The sequence below is a fragment of the Panthera tigris genome, chromosome D4 (assembly GCF_018350195.1).
Source record: "Panthera tigris isolate Pti1 chromosome D4, P.tigris_Pti1_mat1.1, whole genome shotgun sequence".
In the NCBI taxonomy this organism is placed as follows: Eukaryota; Metazoa; Chordata; class Mammalia; order Carnivora; family Felidae; genus Panthera; species Panthera tigris.
This window is the reverse complement of record NC_056672.1, coordinates 80495515-80522824: the sequence shown is the minus strand read 5'-3', so window position 1 is coordinate 80522824 and position 27310 is coordinate 80495515. Positions and strand designations below refer to the sequence as shown.

Here is a 27310-nt window from a genome sequence, read left to right as displayed (position 1 = left end):
TGCTAAATAAGCTGGAATTTTAATTAAAACTGCAAGCCAAGAGGTAAATCACTTTAAAAGTTTGTGAAGTTTTTCTTTTTCTTTTGGTTAGTATAATTACTACTAATAAAGATTCTTTATGGGTAGGAAATTGGACACCAGAATAAATAACTGGAGGAGATTGCTATGGGACACAAATTATGAGAGGGGCAAGGTTCTCTTCCCCTCCTGCTAACATGGGCCTTTTTCTAGTTCAATTGTTTGGTAACAGTTCTGATCTCATTAAAAGTATTGTGATCAGAAGCAGAAGCAAGGTGGACGACAGGCCTCACTGTGGCTTTTCCAGCTTTAATTCATATGAGTCAATTATAATGAATGGATTTAATAAAAAATACAGCATGCTTTGGTGATTAACTCAGTGAACAATAAATGGTGCGCTTACCCAGAGTATCATATTTGCAATAATGAAGAAGTGAACAGGAAAAGGAAACTTCATAGATCACAAGAATTGCTACTTTCCAGCAAAAGGTTGTTAATTACTTATCCTTTTGCTATATTTATTGGCTCTATTAGAGGATGAGTAATTATTGTCTTCCTGGGAAACCCATTGGAGCCAGACAGCGTCTTCATTAAATCGGAAGGCTCCTCAGAGTGCTAGTTATCCCTGTGGGATCCTCTCCCTTCAGAGTCTTCAACGACCAGGGATCTGGAGGAGGTGAAAGGGGAATGTCAGCCCATGGGCATGAGAGAAGAGGCTTCTTTAAAGTGCACTGGCTATTAGAGTAGTTCTTGCACATGAAATTGGTGATGTGCCCTTACTCCTCTGTGCCTTCCCCGCCCCTACTCCCAATGCATTCTTTCTCTGCTTGCCTCATTGCCACTCTACCCTGTCCTAGCCTTGGCCGGGTTCCTCATGGGTCTGGCTGCCCTCAGTCTCGCTCTACCTCCCCTCCATTCTCCATTCTAGCCAGATCTGGCATAACCCTGCTGGAGCACTTCCTTCGGCTGTCCTCCCCCTGCAGAATCAAATTCAAGCTCATCAGCTTGCCCTGTGAGCCCTTCATGACTTGTCTGGGCCATGGAGACCTCTCCAGCTTTGTCTCCCCTACCTACCCTGGACTCCAGGCATGTGGAACTTCTTGTGCCCTCCAGAATCCCCGCACACACGCTGCCTTCTGCCTGATTTCTCTTTCTCCTCATCTCGGTGTGGCAAACATCTATTTCCCATCCAGCTCAAATGGTCCCTCTTTCCTTCTCTGGAGCAGAAACAATTACTGCTCCTGGGCTCTCACACATAGATAGTGCATCTGCCTCTACCCGAGGCTGGCTTATACATCCCTGGAGCTATGTTTGATTCACTACTGTTTTTCAAGAGGTGGATTTGTTGAGGGCCAGCCTCTGCTTTCTCTGCCAGGGAAGATGTCTGGGGACTTTTGCAGTCTGCCTCGTTCACCACGGGACTTCATTGGGTGAAGAACAATCCAGGATACTTGCTGTCCATATTCTATGATTGGACTAGTTTAGCTCCTACTATGTGCCAGGCTATTCACAAACATTCTTTCAGGTACGTGGTTGTTTTTAATCTTCACAACACCCTCTGTGATGGAAGCTTTGCTAGTCCTCTTTCTCAGGTGTTGAAACCAAAGGCCTTAGAGATTGGCAGGGCTGAGATTTGAACTCAGGTTGTGGAAGTCTAGTTAAGGAGACTTTGTGCAAGTACAGACTTTTCCCAGAGGTTAGACACATACCCAGGAAGACCTACATGGCTTCAAATACCCTGAATATACCTTGTGCACCTTTAACCTTAGGCTGGTCCTAGAAGATAACACCCATCCACCATCCCCTCTAGGTAATATCTCACCAGCCAATAGGTATGAGGTGAAGGATGATGGAAAAGCATGGAAGAGAAAAAACAAAACAGTATTTTTTTGAAGACCTACTGTGTATTTGGTATTGTGTGTGAGGCACAGTGCTAGGTGGCTCAGACATATTATTAGACCATCTAATAACCCAACTGCATTGTCATTCTTGTTCCTGCTGAGGAAACAGGTTTAGAATTGCCCCATGTGTGGGCTTTCCTCCCAGCCCCATCCAAAGATGCTGTGATCAGGAAGCTGGCCAGTCCCTCCCCAGCATGGGGAGGCCTTTTCTCATTAGCTTTATTTTCCCAGGTAGGAGGGAGCCTGGAATCTCCCTGAAGGCAGTTGGGTGGTTGGCACTTCTCATCTTTGTGGGAGGATAGTGATGCCATTAGCTGAGATGTGAGCAAGAGAGGAGTGAGCTAGCTAGCTTCCTTCTCTCAGGCTTAAAAGGGGCTCTCCTTCTTTTGATATGCTCAGATTTGGCAGATACAGCCATGTTCCATGTGGTCACACCCTTCAGGGAAAACTGTGATTTCCACCAGTTTTTTGTTTTGTTTTGTTTTGTTTGTTTTATTTTGTTTTGTTTTGTTTTGGTATGCTTGCTTTCTTGATTGAAGAAAAGAGTACTAAGTTTTTTGTTCATTCTTGAAGGGCAATTGCTCAGTCCTTTCCATGTCTTAACTGGTCTTCTCTGGACTTTTCTGTGCTATGCTCTTCCTTGAAGTGTTAACCACACTCATTTTTTTTTTTTTTGCATAGATATATGTGCTCATTTCCCCCCATAGGTTAACACAGCTACCCATCCATTCAGCTTAGTGGAATCAAAAGAGCACAGTCTTTGGACAAATTCTGGGTTTGCCACTTATTAGGAAAAGAATTACATTTTTTCATGTGTGAAGTGGAGGCATATATATAAGATGCCTGGCACACAATTAAGTGTTTAATAAATTAGTCTTAAATTCCTTCATTCTCGAAGACACTGTTATAAACCTGGAATGGTGTATTCATTATCTATTACTGTGTAACAAATTTCCCCAAAGCTTAGCAGCTTTAAACATCACACATTTATTATTCACACACTTTCTGGGGATTAGGAATCTGAGAGTGACTTAGCTGGGGTTCTGGCTCAGGGTCTCTCATGAAGCTGCAGTCTCTGAGGACTTGACTGAGGCCGAAGTATCCACTTCCAAGTTCACTCACATGGCTGATGGCAGGAGGCTTTGATTTCTTACCACTCCCTAGACCTTTCCGAAGTGAGTGGTGGTGATGATGATGATTATGATGATGATGAGAGACAGAGATGGGAGCCAGGCAGCCAGGGGCACACACACACACACACACACACACACACACACACACACACAGCATGCACAAGACAGAAGCCACTGTCTCTTTATAAGGATATCCTAATAATGGAAGTGACATCCCATCACTTCTGCTGTAGATATTGGTTACATTGACCAAGGCTGTGACAGTTGTGGGAGAAGACTACACAAGGGTATGAATTCCAGGAGGCAGGGATAATTGGAGACTATTATAAAGGCTGCCTACCACAGATGGGTAGGTCGAGAAGAGGGTAGAAAGAAAGGAATGTCTCTACCCTGAAGCATTCTGTCTGATGGGGAGGCAATCATGTAAACATAAATACCCTACAAGGCAGTGGCTGTACTATAGGCATCAACAGAGTGCAGAGGGAACATTGGTGAGGAATCTATTAACTCTGCCTGGGGGCATCGTCAAGGGTTTCCCAAGTGCAGGTACACTGTGGTGTTTGTGTTCAAGAGCTGTCCTAATGATGCTTGATTTCTGGTTGGCATCTTTTTTAATTGAAGTTACTCATTGAGGTGATCTCCTTGGACACTAAAAATAATAACCTACCCTATATAACAGCAATCTGCTGTTTACAAAGTGCTTTCCCATGCGTTACCTCAGTCCACAGAACCACCCTAGGAGGTGGACGGATTTTATTGCTGTTGTTTTCCTCCCTAGCAGATGAGCTGTAGGGGCGCAAGGTCAGTGTGTCACAGTTGGGGTGGGGTGTGGTGGGTTGAGGCTTGAGCCAGGGTCTTCCTTGTCCAAGCGTGCTGTTCTGGCTCATACCCCTTCCCTTGTGTTTTTTCAGAGTGCTTTGGGCCTCTCATTTTAAAGCAGTAATTTGGGTCATTTCCCCCTGTAGAAGCATTGCACGTGTGCTTGCCCATATCAAAGCTTATTTGCCACTTTTATGCCCAATCACTTGAAAGATTTTCTTTCATGAAGAAGCTTTATGAAGAAAATCATTCACAAAGTACAGAAATGTGAATTGTGCTTTTATCAGCATTCACTGTGAAACTTCATTTTGTGAAACTCCCCAGGGGGTTTGAACTTGCTCTTTGGACTATTTATTAGAAGAGGGACCGGAACCTCAATTCCTTAAGCACAAACATGCTTAAAGGACATTTAATGGTTTCAGTTCTTGTTGGAGCCTGGCTGTTTTGCAAGTTTGTTTTAGTCCTTCTGGGTAAGAGGGAAAAGGATTTGGGGACCACACAGGTGTATACGCTGAGGGAGAATCCTCCTTTGTGGCAAAGATGGTGGCATACGGGGTGAGGGTATGCTTGTTACTATAGCTCATGTGTGACCAATAAATGCCACCATAGCAACAGATCAACCTCAGTTGTGTGTAATGGTAAGTGCATGGGTCTTGGAAGCAGGCACACCTGGATTTGATCCTGACTCTGTCCTCAGTGCTCTTGGGAGAGTCATCTAATCTCTCAAAGCTTTGGTTTCTTCATCTATAAATAGGATTATTTGTAGCACCTTTCTCTTAAGGTGGTTGTGGGGATTAAATGAGATAATCTATGTATGAAACACATACACATAGTAGTAAGAATTAAATAAATATTAACCTTAATAGTGACAGTGACGACGATGGTAACAGTGTATTTGGGTAGCTGCTATTCATAAGTTCCTTTATTTATGTATTTATTCATGAAACATACTACAGATGTGCTAATAGTGCTGTCTGTGAACAACCAGAGGCTTCAGGGAGTCTTTGGATCTTTTCAAGTCATATGTGCATATATGCATATTTTATGCATGTGTGTGCTTTTCTGATGAGAATCCCCAAGTGATTCTTGACCCCAAAAAGGTTATGAACAAACAAAAAGTTATAAACAAAGACTTGGTGTCAGGGATCCACAAATGATGATAAGACTGTTTTCATCTTCAAAGAGTTCACAAAGTGGCAAGGTGGGCAGACTTACAGATGGGATGTTGCAAATGTCCTGTGAGGGTGTAAGTGACAGGGGCCATGTAGAAGCCAGGGTTTGTGAGACAACTTCATGGAAGGAAGGAGTGGATGGTCAAGCCAAGTTAGAAGATCCCAGGCAGAAGGAATAACACCTGGAAACCAGGCCACAAAACAGTAAACCGCTATATACTTATATGTCACAAGTAGTTGGGCAGTGACCGTACAAGTGCCCAGGGTGTCCGTGGCCCAACTTGAGGCAAGCAGGTTAGCAGAGAGGAGTTTGGCAAGAGTCTTTTGGGCCAGGCTTGGAGTTTATACTTAATCCTGTGGTTCATGGGAAGGCATTGAAGAGTCATAAGCAAAGGAGTGACATGGTCAGAGTTGTGCTTTTAAAGAAACACCCCTCTGTGTGTGGGGTGGATTAGAGGAGGAGACTGTGGCAGACAGCGGACCTCATCCCAGTGGGAGATGAGTTCCCGAAGTTAGGCAGTAGCATTGAGGATTAAGAAAGGGGAGAAAATTTAAAAATAAATTAGGACATAAACCAGACTTGCTGACCAGTTGGGTATTGGGGAGGGAGGGGTGACCTGGGTGATTGTCTGGATTACAGCTTCTAATGTTCCTGTGGGCCTGTGACCAATTGGACACCTGGTTGGTCATCCTTGGAGACCTGAGAAGTATGTCAGATTGTTCCCGGTCCTAGGAATGCATGGCATGGCGTTCTGAGGGAATTAGGGGTTACATGTGAAGTACGCAAGAGTGCAGACAGTGATGGGCACAGTAAGTGCTGAGGGGACCAGGAAGGTGATCCCCAGGCTGAAGTGGTCCTGGAGCTCTCCATTGTCATCATATCCAACAGGCAGTTGTTAGTTTCCAACCTCTGAGTTTGACCTCTCAGCCACGTTCACACCAGTCACCATTCTCTTTGTCTTGAAACACTCTCCTCCCTGGCCTTTTTCAGCCCATGCTCTCTGTCTCTCTGGGACCTCTCAGTGGCTTCTGCTCGGTGGGTTCATCTTTCGGCATGACCTACTGTTTCTGTGATCCGGCTGGGGGGCAGCCCTACCCCATGTGCATCTGCCGAGGTCTTCAGGATCATCTCACACTGCTTTCCTCAGGTCCTCTGTGCCCCAGCCACCTTGATCTGCCTTTAGGCTTTCCAGTGGGCCATGGTCAGTCTGATCTCTGGGCTGGAATGCTCTTCTTTCCTCACTTACCTGTTCTTTACAGTCTCCACTCAAATAGCCTTGTCTTAGGAATAGGGCGACCACTCAGTTTGCTCTTCAAACCAGGATACATTTGAAAGTGAAGAAAAGTTCTATTAATATTAACCCGAGGACAGCAGATGTAAACTGGAACTGTCCTTGGCGAATGAACACACGGTCACCCTACTCAGAGTGGCCCTCTTTGACTTCCCAGACGCATTTGGGTCTCCCTGTGCTCTCATTGCTCTCTGGACCTCAGTTCACAGTTCTTACCATGATTTGGTTTGCAGTGATACATTGGAGTGACTGACTCAACTCTTTCTCCCCCATGGACTGTATGCTTCATGAAAGCAGACATGTCCCTATGTGTCTTTGCCACTTGAGGCACATTGTGCTGCATAATAAGTTCTTAACGCTTAATAAGTGAATAAATCAATGATCACCTCAGATTTGTATTGTTGTGTGGAATGTACAAAGCATTTTCACACCCATTATCTTGTTTCGTTCCTATTGCACTTTGACACGTTTTCTTGTCTCAGTCTACGGAGGATACAAATGTTTTGGTTGCTTAAGATCTCATACCAAGTGACAGAAACAAGTCTGAAACTCTCAGGTCTTCTGACCCCAAATCCAGTCCTTTTTCCAAAAGGGTTTGAAGAAGAGAAAAGAAAAAGATGACTCCCAAATTTAGAACGTAGGTAACTGGGAGGATGGTGCTGACCTTGAGAAAAATGGGGAGTGGGGGAATTGAGAAACAAGGGCCAATTCAAACTGCCCCATGAAAAGCCACATAGCATTCCAGGCTATAGAGAGCTCAGAGTAGAGCCACAAATGGCCCCTTACCCTCAGGGGGCATAAGGAGACAGTTTTTTTTTTTTATTGTTATTTTATTGTGGTGAAATGTACCCAACAAAATTTATCTTAACCATTTTTAAGTGTACAGTTCAGTAGCATTAAATACATTTACACTGTTGTGCAGCTATCAACTCTAGAACATTTTTCATCTCCCCAAACTGAAGTTCTGTACCCATTAAACAAATAATACTCCATTTTCCCCTCTCCCTAGCCCTTAGAAACCACTGTTTTACTTTCTGTCTCTCTGAATTTGACTACTCTAACTACCTCATGTAAGTGGTTTATTTCACTTGGCATAATGTCTTCAGGGTTTCATCCATGTTGTACCAGGTGCCAAAATTTCATTCCTTCTTAAGACTGAGTAATTTTACAGTGTATGAATGTATTCTATTTTGTTTATCGGTTGATAGACAGTTGATGGACACATGGACCATTTCCACCTTGGCTACTTTGAATAATGCTGAACGTTTGTGTATCAATATCTGTTCAAGTACCCGAATTCAGTTCTTTTGGGTAAATACTCAGAAGTAGAATTGCTGGATCATGTGACAGTTTCATTTTCCACAGCAGGTTTTTACATTCCCAGTGCCTAAGGGTTCCAATTTCTCTACATCCTTATCAGCACTTATTTCCTTTTTATTATTTTTTATGCAGCCATCCTGATGAGTGTGAAGTTGTATCTCATTGTGGTTTTGATTTGCATTTTCCTAATGATTAGTGATGTTGAGCATCTTTTCATGTGCTTATTCGCCATCTGTATGTCTTCTTTGGAGAAATGACTATTCAAGTCCTTTTCCCACTTTTTAATTGTTTTTGTTGTTCTTAGGTTGTAAAAGTTTCAAAACATATTCTTATATACGTATTTAAAATATGTTTAAATATATTCAGATACATATCTGATACATGCCTTATCGGATACATGACTTTCAAATATTTCCCCCTATTCCATGGGCCGTCCTTTCATTCTGTGGACAAGTGTCCTTTGATGCAAAAACGTTTTAATTTCAACAAAGTTCAATTTATTTATTTTTCTTTTGTTACCTAGGCTTTAGTGTCATATCCAAGAAATCCTTATCAAATTAAATATCATAAAGCTTATTCCCTATATTTTCTTGTAAGAGTTTTATGGTTTTAGCTCTTATGATTAGGTCTTTGACCCATTTTGAGTGATTGCTTTTTATGGTGTAAGGTAAGGGTCCAACTTCATTCTTTATGCATGTGGATATCCAGTTTTCCCAGCACCTGTTGTTGAACAGAATGTCCTTTCCCCACCAAATAGTCTTGTCATCCTTGTCAAAAATAATTTGACCATATATATCAGGGTTGATTTCTGGGTTCTGTATCCTGTCCCCTTAGTCTATATGTTTGTCTTTATGCCAGTACCATACTGGTTTTTACTTTGGTTTTTTGGTTCACTACAAAATTGAGCAGAAGGAACAGAGGTTTCACATATGTTCACTGATCCTACATATGCATAGCCTCCCCAGCTATCAAAATCTCATGCCAGAATGGTACATTTGTTGCAACTGATGGACATACATTGGCACATTATCACCAAAAGTCCATAGTTTATAGTAAAGCTTATTACTCTTGGTGGTGTACATTCTGTGGGTTTGGACAATGAATCATGATATGTATCCACTATTATGGTATTATGTGGAGTAGTATCACTACCCTAAAAATCCTCTGTGCTCCACCTGTTCATGCCTTCCTCCCTCCTAATCCACGCAACCACTGATCTTTTTACTGGCTCTGTAGTTTTGGCTTTTTCAGAATGTCATATACTTGGAATCATACAGCAGTTAGCCTTTTCAAATGGGCATCATTCACTTAGAAATATGCATTTGAGATCCCTCCATGTCTTTTCTTGGCTTAATAGGTCATTTTCTTTTTTTAGCACTGAATAATATTCCATTATCTGGATGCACCACAGTTTATCTAACCCATTTACCTACTGAAGGACATCTTGGTTGCTTCCAAGGTTTGGCAATTATTAATAAAACTGCTATAAACATTCATGTGTAGATTTTTTTCCTGGACATAATTTTTCAATTCATTTGGGTAAATGCCAAGGAGCATAATTACTGAATCATATGTAAGAGTATGTTTACTTTTTAAAGAAACTGTAAAATCTCTTCCAAGTAGCTGTATCAATTTTGCATTCCCATCAGTAATGAGTGAGAGTTCCCATTGCCCCACATCCTTGCCAGCATTTGGTGTTGTCAGTATTTTGGATTTTGGCCATTCTAATAGTTGTACAGTGGTATCTTACTGTATCTCATTGTTTTATGTGCTGTTTTGATATCTATAGCTTTGTTGTTAAGTTTTGGTGTCAGGAATTGTGATACATCCAACACGTTCTTCCTTCTTAAGATTGTTTTGGTTATTTGGGGTCCCTTGAGATTCCACATGAATTTTATGATAGATTGTGCTATTTCTGCAAGGGGAAAAAAGTCATTTGGGTTTTGGTAGAGATCGCATTGAATTTGTACATTGCTTTGGGTAGTATTGACAATATAAAGTCTTAACAATATAAAGTCTTCTAATTCATGAACATGGGATGTCTTTCTACTTATGTATTTCTTCTTTAATTTCTTTCAGCAACATTTTGTAGTGTTTGGCATACAAGGCTTTGCCTCCTTGGTTAAGCTAATTCCTAAGTATTTTATTCTTTTTGATGCTATTATAAATGTAATTGTTTTCTTAATTTTCTTTTTGGATCACTCATGGTTAATATATAGAAAAAATGGATTTTTGTGTATTGATTTTGTATCCTTCAACTTTGCTGAATTCATCTATTATTTCTCTCTGTGTGTGTGTGTGTGTGTGTGTGTATAATTTTTAGGGTTTTCTACATAGAAGATCATGTCATCTGCAAAAAGATCATTTTACTTCTTCCTTTCTAATTTGGATGCTTCATTTCTTCTTCTTGCCTTTTTCTCTGGCTAGAACTTGTGATACTATGTTGAATAGAAGTGGCAAAAGTGGGCATCCTTGTCTCATTCCTGATCTTAGAGAAAAAGCTTTCAGTCTTTCAACACTGAGTATGATGTAAGCTGTGTAAGTAGTTTTTAAAAAGATCTTAAAAAGAGATGGGATTTTGAAAGCCCTGGGACCTATTTAAAATTGAGTTCCTCTGTGTTCTCAGCACCTAGAACAATGTCTGGCACATAGTCATTCTTGAATGAATGGATTAAAAAAAACACAGTTTCTCAAAACTGAATGAGCTAAAGGCATTGCTGCAAGGAGTGTTGATTTGGGATTCATGAGGTTGGCAAGGATTGAAGGGTGCCTGTCAAGGTGATAAGGAGTCATGGGCTGTCCGCTGACATGGAGCACGTGTCAGTCCCACATTGCAGGCAGCACAGCCACTTGGATCTTAGTAAACTTTGCTTGGATAGTTTGCTTTTTCGAGAAACTCCCCTGGTTAAGTTATTTTCCCCTTCTCTCTGTTAGCACTTAACAGCTGGAAGAAAATAACATATGTTGCATCTTTTTGTATTTATGACTACTGAATTAATAACTTCAGTCCATTGGATGCAATGAAAACAAGCAAAATGCTATAAATTGTAGATGAAAGTTGTTCATGCTAATAGAGTGTGTAACATATGCCTTACTTTGGCACAGCTTTGAAATTATGTGAATGATTTAAAGGGCTTGAGTCTGTTTGCCTTCATTTTAATTTGGAATAGTTGGAAAACATCAAGCCACCACCATTTCATTGGTGATGCTATGTTCTCCCATTGGAACCTAACTCTCTTAACTTGGAGCAGATAAAAACCCTGATTAGCTATAGTCTTACGATGGGAAAATCAAGTGTTGCATTTAACGTGTTGGCATCTCTCTTCATCTGGACCTTTAATAAGCATGAATTGACATGTCCTCACTTTTTTCCCTTTTTAACAAGGGTCATCTGAGTTACAGATTTTAAAAATGAATTCTGTAAATGTAGAACTTGTTGATAACTTTGAGAGGCAGCAGGATGTAGTGGAAAGAGCAGGCCTTTCTGTCTCACTGCGGGATTTCTGGCTGCTAATTAGGAAACCCTATAGCGTGTGCAAAGAAGGGATAGATTCAAGGATACAAGGCTGTCTTACAGGATCCAAGGACAGGGGAGACAGCCAGGTTGAGGAGGGTCTGCACCTAGGATCTAGAAGCCCTGGGAGCTAAGGTCAGTCAGTCTGTCACTAGGACCACATGGCCTTACCTTCACTTTTCTCTCTGCACCTGCTCCTTTCTTCTCTCTCAGCAGCCTGGCTGCCTTTGCTTCTTTGTGCTCACAGCTAAGCACAGCTGCCCGGCTCCGGCTTTTTATCTTTTCCAGTTCGAGGGCCAGCAGGGGTGGCTGCCTGGCATGTCTGATTTCCAAATTCCTGGAAGAGAGAATCTGGTTATCTCACCTTGAATCAGACGACCATTCCTGGGTTTGTTCATTTATTCATTCAAAAAGTCTTTATTGAAGTCTTTATTGAGGCACTGGGGGATACATCCTGTCTTCACAGACTGTGTGTGTGTGTGTGTGTGTGTGTGTGTGTGTGTGTGTGTATGTGTGTGATTGACACATGTGGGAGAACAGGGAGAGAGAATGAGTGAGAGAGCACAAGCAAGAGAGTACAAGCTCATTTTGGGGGGGGGGGGCGGGGATTGACTTGAGAGTTGCAATTTTCAGAGAAAGAGAAGTATGGCGTGGGATTCAGATAGACCTGGATTCAAATCCTGATTCCTCTCCTTCCCAGCCCTATGTTACATTAGGCATATTCGATACCTTTCTCATCCTCCATTTTCTCACCAGTAAAATGGGAATCATTCTTTCTAGGGTAGTTACGAGGATGAAAATGAAAGGGTACTTGTAAAACCATGAGTACTGTATCTGCCACATAGAATCAGAACTCCACCCCTCACTGGGTGTGACCTCCAGCAAGTTCCTTAACCTGTCTGAAACCATTTCTTCACTTATAAAATGAGAAAGGATATCATTTACTTCACGTGCTAAGTTGAGGATTAAATCATGTGATATGTCCAGGTCCCGGGAATGTGTACGTAATAGACACTCACGATAGTAGCTGCTCCTCTAGGTCTCGTTAATAGTCACTTTTTTCCCCCCTCTGTCTTCTAGTTCCCATTTGGCCGACGCTTGCCTTGTGACATCTACTGGCATGGAGTTTCATTTCATGACAATGACATATTCTCCGGCCAAGTGAACAAGTTTCCAGGTATCTGCTGTTATTGTTGACGTTGAAAAATGTTTCTAGGCTGAACGTCAGGGTGCCCCTCTTCTACAAGAACATGACAGCATTTTGAGCTCAAACTCAAGGACTCCTAATTGGGACTCGTGGCCGCACTGCCACAGTGCCCTTACCTCGGGAGGGAGGCTAAGGCAGAGGTACTCAGGATTTAACCCACCAAGAGTTTATTTATTTATTTTTTCAATATATGAAGTTTATTGTCAAATTGGTTTCCATACAACACCCAGTGCTCATCCCAAAAGGTGCCCTCCTCAATACCCATCACCTACCCTCCCCTCCCTCCCACCCCCCATCAACCCTCAGTTTGTTCTCAGTTTTTAAGAGTCTCTTATGCTTTGGCTCTCTTCCACTCTAACCTCTCTTTTTTTTCCTTCCCCTCCCCCATGGGTTTCTGTTAAGTTTCTCAGGATCCACATAAGAGTGAAACCATATGGTATCTGTCTTTCTCTGTATGGCTTATTTCACTTAGCATCACACTCTCCAGTTCCATCCATGTTGCTACAAAGGGCCATATTTCATTCTTTCTCATTGCCACGTAGTACTCCATTGTGTATATAAACCACAATTTTTTTTATCCATTCATCAGTTGATGGACATTTAGGCTCTTTCCATAATTTGGCTATTGTTGAGAGTGCTGCTATATACATTGGGGTACAAGTGCCCCTATGCATCAGTACTCCTGTATCCCTTGGGTAAATTCCTAGCAGTGCTATTGCTGGGTCATAGGGTAGGTCTATTTTTAATTTTTTGAGGAACCTCCACACTGTTTTCCAGAGTGGCTGCACCAATTTGCATTCCCACCAACAGTGCAAGAGGGTTCCCGTTTCTCCACATCCTCTCCAGCATCTATAGTCTCCTGATTTGTTCATTTTGGCCACTCTGACTGGCGTGAGGTGATATCTGAGTGTGATTTTGATTTGTATTTCCCTGATGAGGAACGACATTGAGCATCTTTTCATGTGCCTGTTGGCCATCCGGATGTCTTCTTTAGAGAAGTGTCTATTCATGTTTTCTGCCCATTTCTTCACTGGGTTATTTGTTTTTCGGGTGTGGAGTTTCCCACCAAGAGTTAAAGACTGGAGGCTCAAAAACAAAAAGATGGGATTTTCTGGTCTAATTTCACTAGTGGAAGAACACGATCTTCACCTTCTGGGTTATAATATGAGGGTGTAATGAGGGGACTATATTCTCTAAATGAAAAGCAATAGACCACTTTAATTATTTGCAAGAAACAGAAGTACTGAAATCCTAGGAATAGGTCACAGAAATGGCGTTAGCAGCTTCTATTGTCTTCAAGTATCATAATTGGAGGTACTATTTTTAAAACCAAATACACCAGTGTCCGTGTTGGGAACGACAGGCAGAGACAGTGCCTGCCTTTTACCTGGGGACATTATCCCAGCGCGCTTTCCTGTAAGGGAGACTTGTGCCAGGAAAATGTCAGAGTCAACACTTTAAGGCACCCCCTCACTCCACTCCCAGCCACCCAGTTGCCTTTCCATTTTATTTTTAATCTCTCCCACCCTCTTCTGCTATTGATTGCTATTCATTATTTTTAATGGCTAAGTGAGGAGGGTGGTTAAGGGAGTGGGTGTGCTCAGTGAGGGAGGAACATTGGGTTAAGCTGAGGGTGATCGCAGCCAAAGGGTCTGTGTCTTGTATTCAGAAATTTTAACTCAATATGCACAAACCATACTGTAATACAGTAATAAAGAATTTTTTTTAAAAAAATAGCATCACCCTCAATCCCATCCCTCATTTAACAAAACCGCAATGTGAGTACTTCTATATTTCCTCCCAAACTTTAACCATATTTTTGTATCATTTTTGTATGGTTGTAGCCAGAGTGTGGTTGCCTGAATACAAGGTGTTTTCTTTTAGTGTGGTATCATTTATGCTTATTTTTAAAAGGGAGAATCAATTTACTCTTCTTCTGGGGCACCTGCCTGGCTCAGTCCATAGAGCATATGACTCCTGATCTCAAGGTCAGGAATTCAGGAATTCGAGCCCCATGGTGGACTGAGAATTTACTTTAAAGAAGATAATTCATTTTCTTTGGCACGTCCTATGCCATATCTTTAAGAAAACACCTCTCAGAAAACCCAGTAGCCATACATTGTACACTGGCGAGTTATGCCGCTTCTACTAGGGGGTTTCAATTCAGCGTGCAGATTCCCATGGGCCTCACATCGCTCAGATTCGCCTCGAAGGATATAGGACAGGAAACACAGCTTTCCAGCCAGTCAGTGTCAGGCATTTCTCTCCAGTGGTGTCTCTGCAAGGGTGCCAGGGGCTTGTCTCACCCCTCGAGTGAAAGCTCAGGTTTAAGGGGACAAGACCTACATCAGTGAACACGGGTCTGTCTCGGCTCAGAGATCCCCTAAGAGCCGTATCCCATGTAGCTACTCTAAAGCATGGCTTCCAGGGTCCCCAGCAGGGTCGTGTTAAGTTACAAGAATCATTACGTCAGGAAAGCCTGGAGCTATGGCTGCCTACCAGGTATTTATGCAATTTGCCAACCAGGGATCATTTTAACCATATGCTCTGTTGTCTAGTAACGCAGCTAACTTTCTACCTTTATTGGTTTCCAGGGAAACAGAGCTAGAAAATTAACCCAAGGTTAGAGGAGGAGGGAGGGTTATGTTGGAGAACAAGAACGATTCTGGTAGCCAGGGTTCTTCCACACGGTTTAATGGGATCGCTATTATTTTCTCTGTCTTCCTGCTCATAAAAGGTGACTTTTTGATGCCGCTCAGAGGACTTACTGGGATATTGAAGGGACGTCATTTGGAAGAGAACAGTCCTTTGAATGAAGACAGAGTTCTTAAGACATGAATCATCAAACGAGGCTTCATTTACATTTCCCCCTATTTGCTCATGCCTCATCTCACAGCTGAGAGTAGGAAAGAAGTCATGGCTCTGGCTTTACTTTTGGAACACAAATTAGAGAAAAGTACCCTCAACGGACTAGTTTCATTAAAGGTGATACAAGAATATTCATTCCAAACAAGCAAGTTAGCGCCATCCCATATTCCATGTGCCAGCGATTGGAACGTATAATTTTCCACTTTACCAACAGCAGTTAATTAGTTCTAATGATGAAACAGGCTCTCGAACCTCTAGGCACAGAGGCAGTGTAGCCACACCCTCTGCACTATGGCAGACAGCAATTCTTAGCTATGCCATGATTCCAGAAGGGTCTGTCCTGTGGCTCTAGTTTGTGTCCAGGCTTATCTTCTGTCTCTGATGTATCCCGTTACTGTAACAATGCATCTTCTATGCATTGTGTATCACGTAGAGTAAGTTCTACTGGACGTGGCCAGCAACTGTCAGTGTGTCACATGCCGAATAAACTGGAAACCTTTGGGGATGCATATGGAAGTGATTTATTTTGTTTGTGTCAACACATTCGATTTTAGCCACTTTTCTATGGGCGAGGTCCTTTAAGAAGTGTTATTGTGTCTTAAATGATGAATTAAGACCTTCTATAAAAAATAATCTGATTTAGATACGTCCTTGGCTTTAAGAAAGTCCCAAACTGACAATTCTCAGCTTATAAGCAACAGTTGTTTGCTGAGTTTCAAGGTCTGAGATGCATGGCCTCACATGGCAGATGTCACCTGAGAGTCTGCCGTGAGGGGGGACTTTCTGTCAGAGAGGGAGAGGGTCCCAGGGAGAAAGCTATGGGGGCACCTGACTGTCAAGCACTGGGCTGTGCTGGGAATATAAAAACAAGGAGAAAAGCATGTAGGGAGAGAAGTCAAACACAAAATAAGTCTAGACAGAGGAATCCTGGGATGCCATGGGAGTTTGGAATGAGGGCATGTGACCTAATTGAGATCTGCTTGGGGGACAGACCCTGGAGAAGGGAATTGCCATGTGAACTGAGCCTCCAGGGGTGGATGGGCCTGACCTCCCTGCAAACGAGGGAGCAGAGTTGGTGCAAAGACGTAGGATGTTTAGACCAGGCTGCTCATTCAGTGAAGGGCCGGTGGCCCGTGATGGTCAGAAAAGGTCAAATGTGATAGCAGCAGTGGACAGGTGACAGGCAGGAACCAGAGGATAGCATTCTTACAGTCTGAAGGTCATGGGGAACCACTGAAAAATTGTTAAGCCAGAGAGTGACAAGGATCAGCTTGCATTTTAGAAAGGCCAGCCAGAGGGATGCATCGCATGGGAGGCGGGTGGAAGGGCTGAGCAAGGAAACAGGGTAGAGCTAAGAGGCCGCTGCAGCGTCCAGGCCAGTGATGAACTTATCGGTGGCAATGGGAACAGAGAGAGAAGGATGGATCTGAAAGCATTTCTTTATTGTTGGGTGACCGTAATGTGTTTTTGCCAAGAATTATTGTTATCGATGATATTGGGATTGAATAGTGCTCCCGACACAGCTCAGGTTTTGTTTTTGTTTTTGTCTTTGTTTTTAATTGGGTTAAATAATAGGTCTGTGTGGGCAAGCCTAAGGATCAGTCTGTTATACTGTTGTGCAGCTTCACAGGGGATAAGACCTACCAGGCCCTGAGACTCCAGCGTGGCAGAGAGGAGAACCCAAGAGTGGCAGGAGGCAAGTTCTTGGCGTGGGAAACTCTACCCAAGTGAGAGGGGAAATCCCACAAGGGACATCTGGAGGTAGACCTCGTTGAGAGACCCAGGTAGGCAGTCGGCCTCAAAAGAACCTGTAAATAGGCAGCCAGAGGGCGGGCACAGGGCTAAAGTCACAGGCAGGAGGACACTCGCCCTTGCTGGGTAGTTTTGGGAGGAACAGAGGAGGAACTCTGGAGGGAACAAAGCAAAGGCATTGCAAAGGCGCCAGGAGCAAAAGACAGGTTACCGAAATCTGGGGACAAAGCAATGGAGAAAGTTGAAATCCTCCTTATCTAATTGGTGTACAAAGTCAAGGTCAAAGATTGCCTTGTTCCCAATTTGGTGGGGGGGGGAGAGGAGGAGGGGAGCTGAGGGTTAGACCTAGAACTTCCACCTCAGGTTAGAATGTGTCTCAGAGCCTAGGGCAGGGGGTCACAGGGAGGGGTCACTTGCCACAGCTGCTTGGAGAAGGGAGGTGGAGTCTAGAGCCAGCAGAGCCTGGCAATGACTGCTCTTTTCACATGTTTACTCTGGGAACGTGTGCTCTGGCTCAGCTAAAAACCCAGCTACTCCGGTCAGCATCTCACTGAGAGAAGATGACACTCCCCACATCTGTCTCTGAGCCACCACCGGAAGCCCAGACACCAGCAGCTTCCGCATGGGGTGTAGTGGGGGGTTGGGGACGCTTTCCCTGGCAGCACCGGGAGGGAGCACAGCCTAGGTATGTGGAGGAACAACGGGTTTGGCGGTAAGGATTGAGGGAGGTCTACGCTGGTGCCTTCTGGAGACAGGCATTTAGGCAGAGGAGGGGTGAGCCGTCCATAGCCTGTGGGTCGGAAGTGTCCGGGAAAAGCAGCCAACGGCCTGTAGGGTGCTTCCAAGTTGGCTGTTTTCAGTAGAGAACTACCTGGAGGCTGGCGCAAAAGCAAGCTTGGTGGCAGACCTGTCAGCTCACGTGGGGACTTAAGATCCACATTGTAGAAGCAGCCCTTGCAGATTTCAAAAGGATACGTACTCAGTTTGCTGGACATTGATTTTCATAAAACTTTTCTAGAGCATTCAAACCACGCTTCTGTGCTCACAGCAATGCTGTCTGTGTTGTGTGAGTCCATCCGATCTGCTCAGGGGTTTCTGAAAGAGAACCTCCTCCTGCCACAAGGCCATTAAAGGGTGGCAAGTACCACAACACTGTTTGGCCAGGAGGCTTCATCTACTTGGTGTAAGGTGCCATATTACAGTTAGTGACGAAGGGTTTTCGTCTAGATTGGTCACCCAGTATTGTCAAAGAAAAGAAAAAAGCTCCAAAAAATGTTGAGATTTTTGTTTTGTGCACTTTGTGTTTGGCTCCAGTGTTTCGAACTCAAAAATTCTAATTTCACGGGGGACTGAAAGGAAAGAGCTGTAGTTTTCTAGGCTCATGCTTATTTCTCGGGAAGCTCAGAACAGTATCCTCAGTGAGTTTTCTTTAATATCGAAGAGTTCACATCAGGGCACAGTTTATTAGTGCCTTTTAAGCTCCTTTATATCTTGTTTAATCCTTCTCTATCTCCTTCTGAACAAGAGCCAAGAAGCTGTGCATTGACATCTTGAATCTGCGATCTTCAGATTTATTGCTCTTTTTAATATGCTGAGGGAAGCAAGAAGCAGGTTATTAAAACCGTCATTCTCGGATGTTCACCCTTCACTTCCTGAACGTGGGAATTTAGAGAAATCTCATTCATTCTGATTGTGCCCACTTGAAATGTGTGATAATTCGGACATGCCAAACTGACATGGAACTGTGTGCTTTCTGTTAAAAATAACTTTTGCTAAACAAATTTCCAGTGTCAGTGATGGAACTGTGTAGCCTCTTTGAGGGTGAAGGCCATTTTTAGTCTCCATTTTCAGTGGTGATATTTGCCTCGAGAGATAAGCCTGCTAAAATTTGAAAGAATTTCTGCCTATTTGCTTAACATTCGCTAAGGAATAGACTCTGTGTCTTCTCTTGTCAGAGTTCCCGAAGATGTTACGAGGAAAAAAAAAAAAAAATCCGCCATCTTTTAAAATGTTTTATAAGTGAGACATTTGAATCCCCTCTGGGCAAATTAATGAGGTCTGATCAACTGTTAGTGAAGTACTTATAACTGAAGAACTCCTACAGATTCCATTTTTTCCCCCTAAACTATAAATTATGCTATGATATCCTTTCCACTTTGTGTCCTTATTTCAAGGAGACAGATTTTGTGCTGAAAGCTACATATTCTTTTACTTCATACATTTAACACTCATGAAAGATTAAAACAAAGCAATTTAATTAAGCTTCTCGTAAGGCAGGCAGAGTCCACCAGGTAATGTTCTCGAGGGTATAAGACAGAAGCAGTCCCAGGAGTGTATCTGGTGGCCCCAAATTAAGGAGGATCTGAAGTTTTAAGTGCGAGATATAAATGCTTCTCTTTATCCGTTATCTAGGGGGCTGGCAAAGAATGGAATAATAGACTAGGTGGAAACTCATTCCTTGAAATTGATGCTTCATTTTTATAAGAGAAAAAAAATATCTGTCTACTGCCTCAAGTTTTTCATTAATTTGGTGGGTCTTTCCAAACCATGAGTCACCACTGTGGGGAACAGCTCATACCTTTTTTTATCCTGTCTGAGACAGGGAATACGTCGGGTGGGTGGTTTTAAAAGTCCCCAATAATGGCTCTTTTATAGCTAGTGGCCCACTGCTGTTCAAACCTCACAGCTTCTCTTCTCCCCAGGCATGACGGAGATGGTGCGTAAAATTACTCTGAGCAGAGCCGTGAGAATCATGCAGAATCTCTTTCCTGAGGAGTACAACTTCTACCCTCGCTCATGGATTCTGCCTGACGAGTTCCAGCTCTTTGTGGCTCAGGTAGACGGCGCTCTGTCCCCACGACCCTTGAATTATGTCATGTTTGCAATTGTGTCCCGGGAGCTGGGTCCTGGGTCCTGTGTGCTGGGAGCTGGGGCGGGGGGTCCAGGAAGCTGCGACTAGCCGAGGGGGTGTCACAGCAGTACACAGTGGGTGTCGGCAGCAATCAAGGAGCTTGGAGAGTTGAACGGGCAGGGTGACAGGTAGGTAAACTGAAGAAGTGGGTCTTGACCTGAGGAGACTGGCCTGAGGCAGATATTGAGAGCCGGGTCTTGGAGTCGGTGTTTGGAAAGCCAAGAAGCCAGAGCTGGAGCAGGTGGCTGAGACCACAGGCAGATCGGGACCGGGTGAATCTGGAGCGTGGTCTCCCCAGCATCCTGTAGTATGAAATGTGGGAGGTCAGACTCTGTTTCAAGGCTAGGGAAGTAGGTCTGACACACTGGGGGGTTTGAGGAGGGGACCCTTTAAGTGTTCTCTGCTTTAAATCTGCTCCAGTGTCAATTTTCAAATCACCCATTCCATATCAAAGCAAAACGTTTGGGCACAAAATACTTTGCAGCCTTCACCACTGATTGTGAAAGAGTACCAGTAGGGAAGCTGAATTCAAGATCGCCATTTCTCATTTAGGACCATTTCAAAGCCCTTGACAGTGGGTCCCATGGTCCATACCATACCTCTGAGAGTATGCGACAGATGCCTATCTCATTGTGATAAGGCTGATACCGTTTATTGGTCCTACCGTGTGCTCCAGGCATTGTGCCAGAAGCTTACCATTATTTCTTTTAATCCTCACGGTGATCTTGGGAAGTTGGTTGTATTCTTAATCCCATTTTGTGGATAAGGAAGCTGAGGCTTTGATAGGCAAAGTGACCTGCTGGAGACAGGGATTTAAACCTAGAGCTGATTTCAAGGCCTATGTTTTTTATAATCTATTTTACTGCCTACATGTTGTTTTGGTTTTAATATTAAATCATAAAGCTTGTAATAAAATTATGATTTCGTAAGCACAAAAAAGTTTGAAGTGGTAATTTTTGAAAGGAAGCTGTCTATGGGATGTTTGTCACATGGGTTTACACATTTCTTAAAATTCATCCAGTTATTAACTTAAAATGAGTACATTTTATTGCTTGTAAATTATGCTTCCATAAAGTTAATTAAAAAAAATAAATGCTCAGCTATTCCCCATACTCACCCCTCAATTTCCCACTTCTCTGGCTGTGTTCATGTTTTTGTCCCTGTGTGCAATATGTGTCTGTCCCATTTCCACAACTCTGTGTTTATTCTTTGAGTTAAAAACATTTTTTAAAATGTTTATTCATTTTTGAGAGACAGAGAAAGAGTGCAAGCGGGGGAGGGGCAGAGAGAGAGAGAGAGGGAGCCATAGAATCCAAAGCAGGCTCCAGACTCCGAGCTGTCAGCACAGAGCCTGAAGCAGGGCTTGAATTCAAGAGCCGTGAGATCATGACCTGAGCCGAAGTCCAACACTTAACCGACTAAGCCACCCAGGCGCCCCTATTCTGTGAATTTAAATGAGATACCTACCAACTGTGCTTTCAAAATCAGATACTTTTCCATCAACCCCCAAAATTCCTCTGTGCCTCTTTGCAATCCATTCCCTCGACTCTTCCAGCCCAGGCAGCCGCTGATCTGCATTCTCATTATAGATTAATTTTGCGTGTTCAAGAAATTCATATAAATAGAATCATATATATATATATATATATACACACACGCGCGCGCACACACACACACACACACACACACACACACACATATATATATACTACTTTGAGTCTTTTTGTTTCTTTCAGAATTATGTTTTTGAGATTCACCCATGTTTGTTGTGTATATCAGCAGTTTGTATTTTTATTGGCAAGTAGTACTCCATTGTATCAATATACCACAATTTGCTTATCCAACCACCAATTGAGGGGGCATTTGGGTTATTTCCAGTTTGGGATTTTATATTAAAACCGCCATGATTGATCACATACAAATCATTTTGTGGATATATGTTTTCATTTCTCTTGGGTTGTACCTAACGAGTGGAATTTCTGGATCATATGTTACCTGTATGTGTGACTTACAAGAACTTGCCAAAGTGTTTTCCAAAGTGGTTGTACAGCCTCACCAGCAGTGTGTGAGAGTTCTATCATTGGCAAGACTTGGTACTGTTAGTCTTTTGAATTTCAGACATTCTTGGAGACGTGTAGTTGTATCTCTTTATGGTTTTAATTTACACCTCCCTGGGGCGCCTGGGTGGCTCCGTCGGTTAAGCGTCCGACTTCGGCTCAGGTCATGATCTCACGGTCTGTGAGTTCGAGCCCCGCATCGGGCTCTGTGCTAACAGCTCAGAGCCTGGAGCCTGTTTCAGATTCTGTGTCTCCCTCTCTCTCTGCCCCTCCCCTGTTCATGCTCTGTCTCTCTCTGTCTCAAAAATAAATAAACGTTAAAAAAAAATTTTTACACCTCCCTGATGACCAGACGTTGAGCATCTTTCACATGCTTTGTGGTCATTTGAGTATCTTCTTTTGTTAAGTGTACATTTAAAATTTTGCTTATTTCTATGGGCATTTTATTTTTAAGTTGTAGGTTCTTTATATATTCTGTGTACAAGTCTTTTCTATGTCTATTGTGAATATTTTCTCCCTTTTAACTTTTCAAAACCTTAACCTCAAATTTTCATGTTTTAACTCTGTCTTTTAAAGAGCACAAGTTTTTAATCTGGGTGAAGTTGAACTTAAAATTTTTTTCTTTTATCGTTTCTGCTTCTGTGTGATCTCTAAGGCATCTTTGCCCAACTAAATGTTGGGAAGATTTTATGCTTTGTTTTTTTTCCCAGAAGTGTGTTAGTTTTAGGGTTTACACTTAGATTTATGATTCATTTCAACTCAGTTTCTATATATGGCACAAGATCAGTGTTGAAAGTTTCCTTTCTTCCATAGGGATATTCAGTTTTTCCAGTGCCTTTTGCTGCACTGATGATTGTTTCCCACACTGAATTACCTTGGCAACCTTGTTGAAAACCAATTGACCATCTGTGTTTGGTCTGTTTCTGGAGTCTGTTTTGTGCCACTCATCTGTATGTTTGCTCTTATGCTGATACCATGCTTTATCTTGGTTACTATAGCGGTAGAGTCAGTCTGGAAATCGGGTAGCGCAAGTCTTCCCACTTCGTGTATCTTCACGATTGTTTTGGTTACCACAGGACCATTGCATGTCCACCTCACTTTTGTAACCAGTTTGCCCATTTCTACGAAGAAGCCACCTCGGGCCTTGATTGTGATTGCACAGTCTCTACAGATCAGTTTGGAGGCCGTGGACATCTTAACAGTGTCAACTCATCTAATCCTTGACTTTTATCTGTATTTATTTATGTCTTCCTTAATTTATCTCAGCAGTGTTTTTATAGTTTTCAGTACAGGCCTTGCACATATTTTGCTAACTTTATCCCTAAGAATGTTTTTTTTTATGCTATTATAAATGGTATTTTTTGAATTTCATTTTTCTATTGTTTGTTGCTAGTATATAGATACCCAGTTGACTTTTTAATTTTGAACTTGTATCATATGACCTTGCTCAATTCCAGTTCTGTAAGTTCTTTTTTTTGTAGATTTGTTTGGATTTTCTATGTATACAATTAATTCACTGGTGAATTAATATTTTTTGTTTCCTCGCTTCTAAATCTTATATGCCATTTATTTATTTATTTGTTTATTTATTTATTTATTTATTTTTCTTATTATACTGCACTGGGCTAGGATCTCCAGTACATCACTGAATTAGAAGTAATTAGAGTGGACTTTTTTTGCCTTGTTCCCAATCTTAGGGGGAAAACATACAGCTTTTCACTGTTACATGTGATATTGGCTACATGTTGTTCGTAGACGTCCTTTATCAGGTTGAGGAATGTGTCTTTTATAGTTTGCAGAAGTTTTTCATCATGAATGGGTGCTTAATATTGTCAAATGCTTTTCTGTATCTATTAAGATGATTGATTTTTCTCTTTATTTTGGTAATATGATGAGCCACCAATTCACATTAAAAAAATTTTTTTTTTTTTTTAATGTTTTTATTTTTGAGACAGAGTCAGACAGATCGTCAGCAGGGGAGGAACAGAGAGAGAGGGAGACACAGAATCCAAAGCAGGCTCCAGGCTCTGAGCTGTCAGCACAGAGCCCGACGCGGGGCTCGAACTCACAGACTCTGAGATCATGACCGGAGCCGAAGTCGGACGCTCAACCGACTGAGCCACCCAGGCGCCCCTAAAAAAAATTTTTTTTAATGTTTGTATTTATTTTTGAGACAGAGACAGAGCATGAGTGGGGGAGGGGCAGAGAGAGAGGGAGACAGAACCCAAAGCAGACTCTGTGCTGTCAGCACAGAGCCTGACGTGGGGCTCAAACTCACAAAACTGACCTGAGCCGAAATCAAGAGTCAGATGCTTAACCGATTGAGCCACCCAGGCACCCCATGCCTCATTAAATGAGTTGGTAAATATTTCTTCCTTTACTGTTTTGAAAATTTTGTATAAGATTGGTATTATTTCGTTCTTAAATGCTTGGTAGAATACACTATTGAAAGTATTTGGGCATGGAGCTTTCTTTCTGGAAACATTTTAAATTATGAATTAATTTTTTAATACATATAGGTAACTTGTTTCTTTCAAGGGATTAGTCCATTTTATCTAATTTGTCAAATTTATTGACAAAGTTTTGAAAAATAGTATTCCGTATTTTTTAATGTCTGTGAGGTATGTGGTGATCTCACCCGTTCATTGTCCATATTGGTAATTTGTGTTTTCTTTTTCTTTCTCCCTTCCCTTCCCTTCCCTTCCCTTCCCTTCCCTTCCCTTCCCTCCCCTCCCCTCCCCTCCCCTCCCCTTTTCTTATTTTCTTTCTTTCTTTTCATATCAGCCTAGCTAAAGTTTTATTAATTTTGTTGATCTTTTCAAAGAACCAACTTGTGATTTCATTATTTTTCTCTATTGTTTGTCCATTTTCTATATCATTGATTTCTACTTTTTTTGGATTTACTTTTCTTTAACTTTTTATTTATTTTTATTTATTTATTTTATAAATGTTTTATTTATTTTTGAGAGCACAAGTGGGGGAGGGACAGAGAGAGGGGGACAGAGGATCCGAAACAGGCTCTTCACTGACAGGCTGACAGCAGTGAGCCTGATGTGGGACTCAAACTCACGAGCCGTGAGATCATGACCTGAGCCAAAACCAAGAGTTGGACACTCAACCGACTGAGCCACCCAGACGCCCCACTCCCCCTCTATCTTTTAAGGAGGAACTTAAGTTCCCTGATTTTTGTTTTTAAGTTTATTTATTTTGAGAGAGAGAGGGGGACAGAGGATCCAAAGCAGGTTCCATGCTGACAGCAGAGAGCCTGATGCACGGCTCAGACTTGTGAGCTGTGAGATCATGACCCGAGCCAAAGTTGGATGCTCACCCCACTGAGCCACTCAGGTGCCCCTAAGTTTACTGATTTTTAAAGCATTTTATTTATTTATTTATTTATTTATTTATTTATTTATTTATTTAAGTAGGCTCCACGCTGAGTGTGGAGCCCAGTGCGAGGCTTGAACTCACAACCCTGAGATCAAGACTTGAGCTGAGATCAAGAGTCAGATGCTTAACTGACTGAGTCACCCAGGTGCCCCAAGTTCACTGATTTTTAAACATTAAATCAATAAATTTCTCTCTAAGCACCACTTTAGATATATTTCAGAAATGTTTGTATATCACATTTTCATTACCATTTAGTTAAAAATGTTGTATAATGCCCCTTGAGATTTCTTTAACCTGTGGATTATTTAGAAATGGGTTGTTTAATTTATAAATAATTTTGGAATTGTCCAAGTATCCTTTGTCACTGATTTCAAATTTAATTTTGTTGACATCAGAGAATATATTCAGTGTTATCTTTGTGCCTTTAAACTTGTTGAAAGTTGTCTTATGACCCATATATTGTTTATCTTGATGAATATTTCATATGTACTTGAAAATAATATGTATTCTGGAGGTGTTGGTGCTAAGTCAAATTGGTACTTGGTACTGTTCATATATTCCTTACTAATTTACCACCTACTTATTCGGTCAGTTACTGAGAGGGTATGCTGAAATTTCCAAATCTCATTGTGGATTGCCTATTTTTCCTTTTAGTTATGTCCATTTTGTTTCATGTAGTTTGAAGCTGTTGTTAGCTTGATGATTTGACTTCATTTGAAGGTAACTTTTCTTGTCCTGAAATCTACTCTTTCTGATATTCATATAGCACCTCCTGGCTTAGTATTTGCATGGTATATCATTTTACTATTCTTTTACTTTTATCTATTTGCATTTTTAAAGATTGCTTCTTGTTGACATCATATAGTTGGGTTATGGTCTTTTATCCAGTTTGATAATCTCTGCCTTTTAATTGGTGTGCTTGGCCCACTTACATTTAATGTACATTTACAATCAATATTGTTGGACTCAAGTATACTATCTTACAATTTCTTTATGGTTTATCCTATATATTTGGATTAATTGAGCATTTTTGTTTGTTTACTTGTTTTTGAGAAAGAGAGAGAGAGGGAAAGAGAGAATCACCCGCAGGCTCCATGCTGTCAGCACAGAGCCTGACATGTGGCTCAAACCCATGAATTGTGAGATCATGACTTGAGCCCAAATCAAGAATCAGATTCTTAACCGATTGAGACACCCAGGCGCCCCTAATTGATCATTTTTAGTGTTTTATTTTATCTCCTTTTTAGGTTTACTAGCCATGCTTTTTTTAAAAATGTTTTTAGTTTTTGTCTTAGCCTTAGAATCTAGGGTTTACAATGCATCTTTAACTTATCACATTTACCTTTAAGTATTACATACTTCAAGTAAAATATATGTTGCTTCACAACAGTATACCTCTATTTCCATCTTTATCCTTTATGGTATTATCATATATTATATTTCTGTGTTATAAACCCCACAATACATCATTGTTATTTTTGCTTTGAAGAGTCAATTATCTTATATAAAGAAGCTGAAAAATGAGTTTATTTGTCTTGTATGCTCACCTATATATTTACATTTCCAGCACTCTCCATTCCTTTGAGTAGTTTTTGGATTCCATCTGGGAATTATTTTCCTTCAACTTGAAGAATTTTTTAAAACATATTTTTTGTGGTACAGATCTGCTGTTCTCCCAGCTTTTGTTTGAAAATGTCTTTATTTTACCTTTAGTTTTGAAGCTGTTTTGAAATAATGTTAGACTTATAAGAAAATTGCAAAAATAGTATGCAGAAAGAGTTCCCATATTCCCTTCATTTAGCTTTCCCTGATAACATCTTATACAATTACTGAAACTGGGAAATTAACATTGATGTAATATTACTTAATAATCTACATGGCTTGGGGCACCTAGGTGGGTCAGTCGGTTAAGTGTCCAACTCCTGATTTCCCCTCAGGTCATGATCTCACGGTTTGTGA

The 27310-nt window shown here is 41.7% G+C and overlaps 1 protein-coding gene across 7 annotated transcripts in view; it reads left to right on the top strand.

Annotated features, from left to right (window-relative positions):
• TTLL11 (tubulin tyrosine ligase like 11) overlaps positions 1-27310 on the top strand; it is a 237066-nt gene that overhangs the window by 39008 nt on the left and 170748 nt on the right. For 3 of the 7 annotated variants that reach the window (XM_042963433.1, XM_007094509.2, XM_042963434.1), the window contains exons 2-3: positions 12250-12346; positions 19699-19832. In XM_042963433.1, the coding sequence (XP_042819367.1) occupies positions 12250-12346; positions 19699-19832 (231 nt within the window). Of the gene's footprint in view, positions 1-11475; positions 11558-12249; positions 12347-15215; positions 15362-16926; positions 17029-19698; positions 19833-27310 lie in introns of those variants that run through there. The other 4 variants (XM_042963436.1, XM_042963437.1, XM_042963439.1 and 1 more) reach the window with 4 other exon arrangements.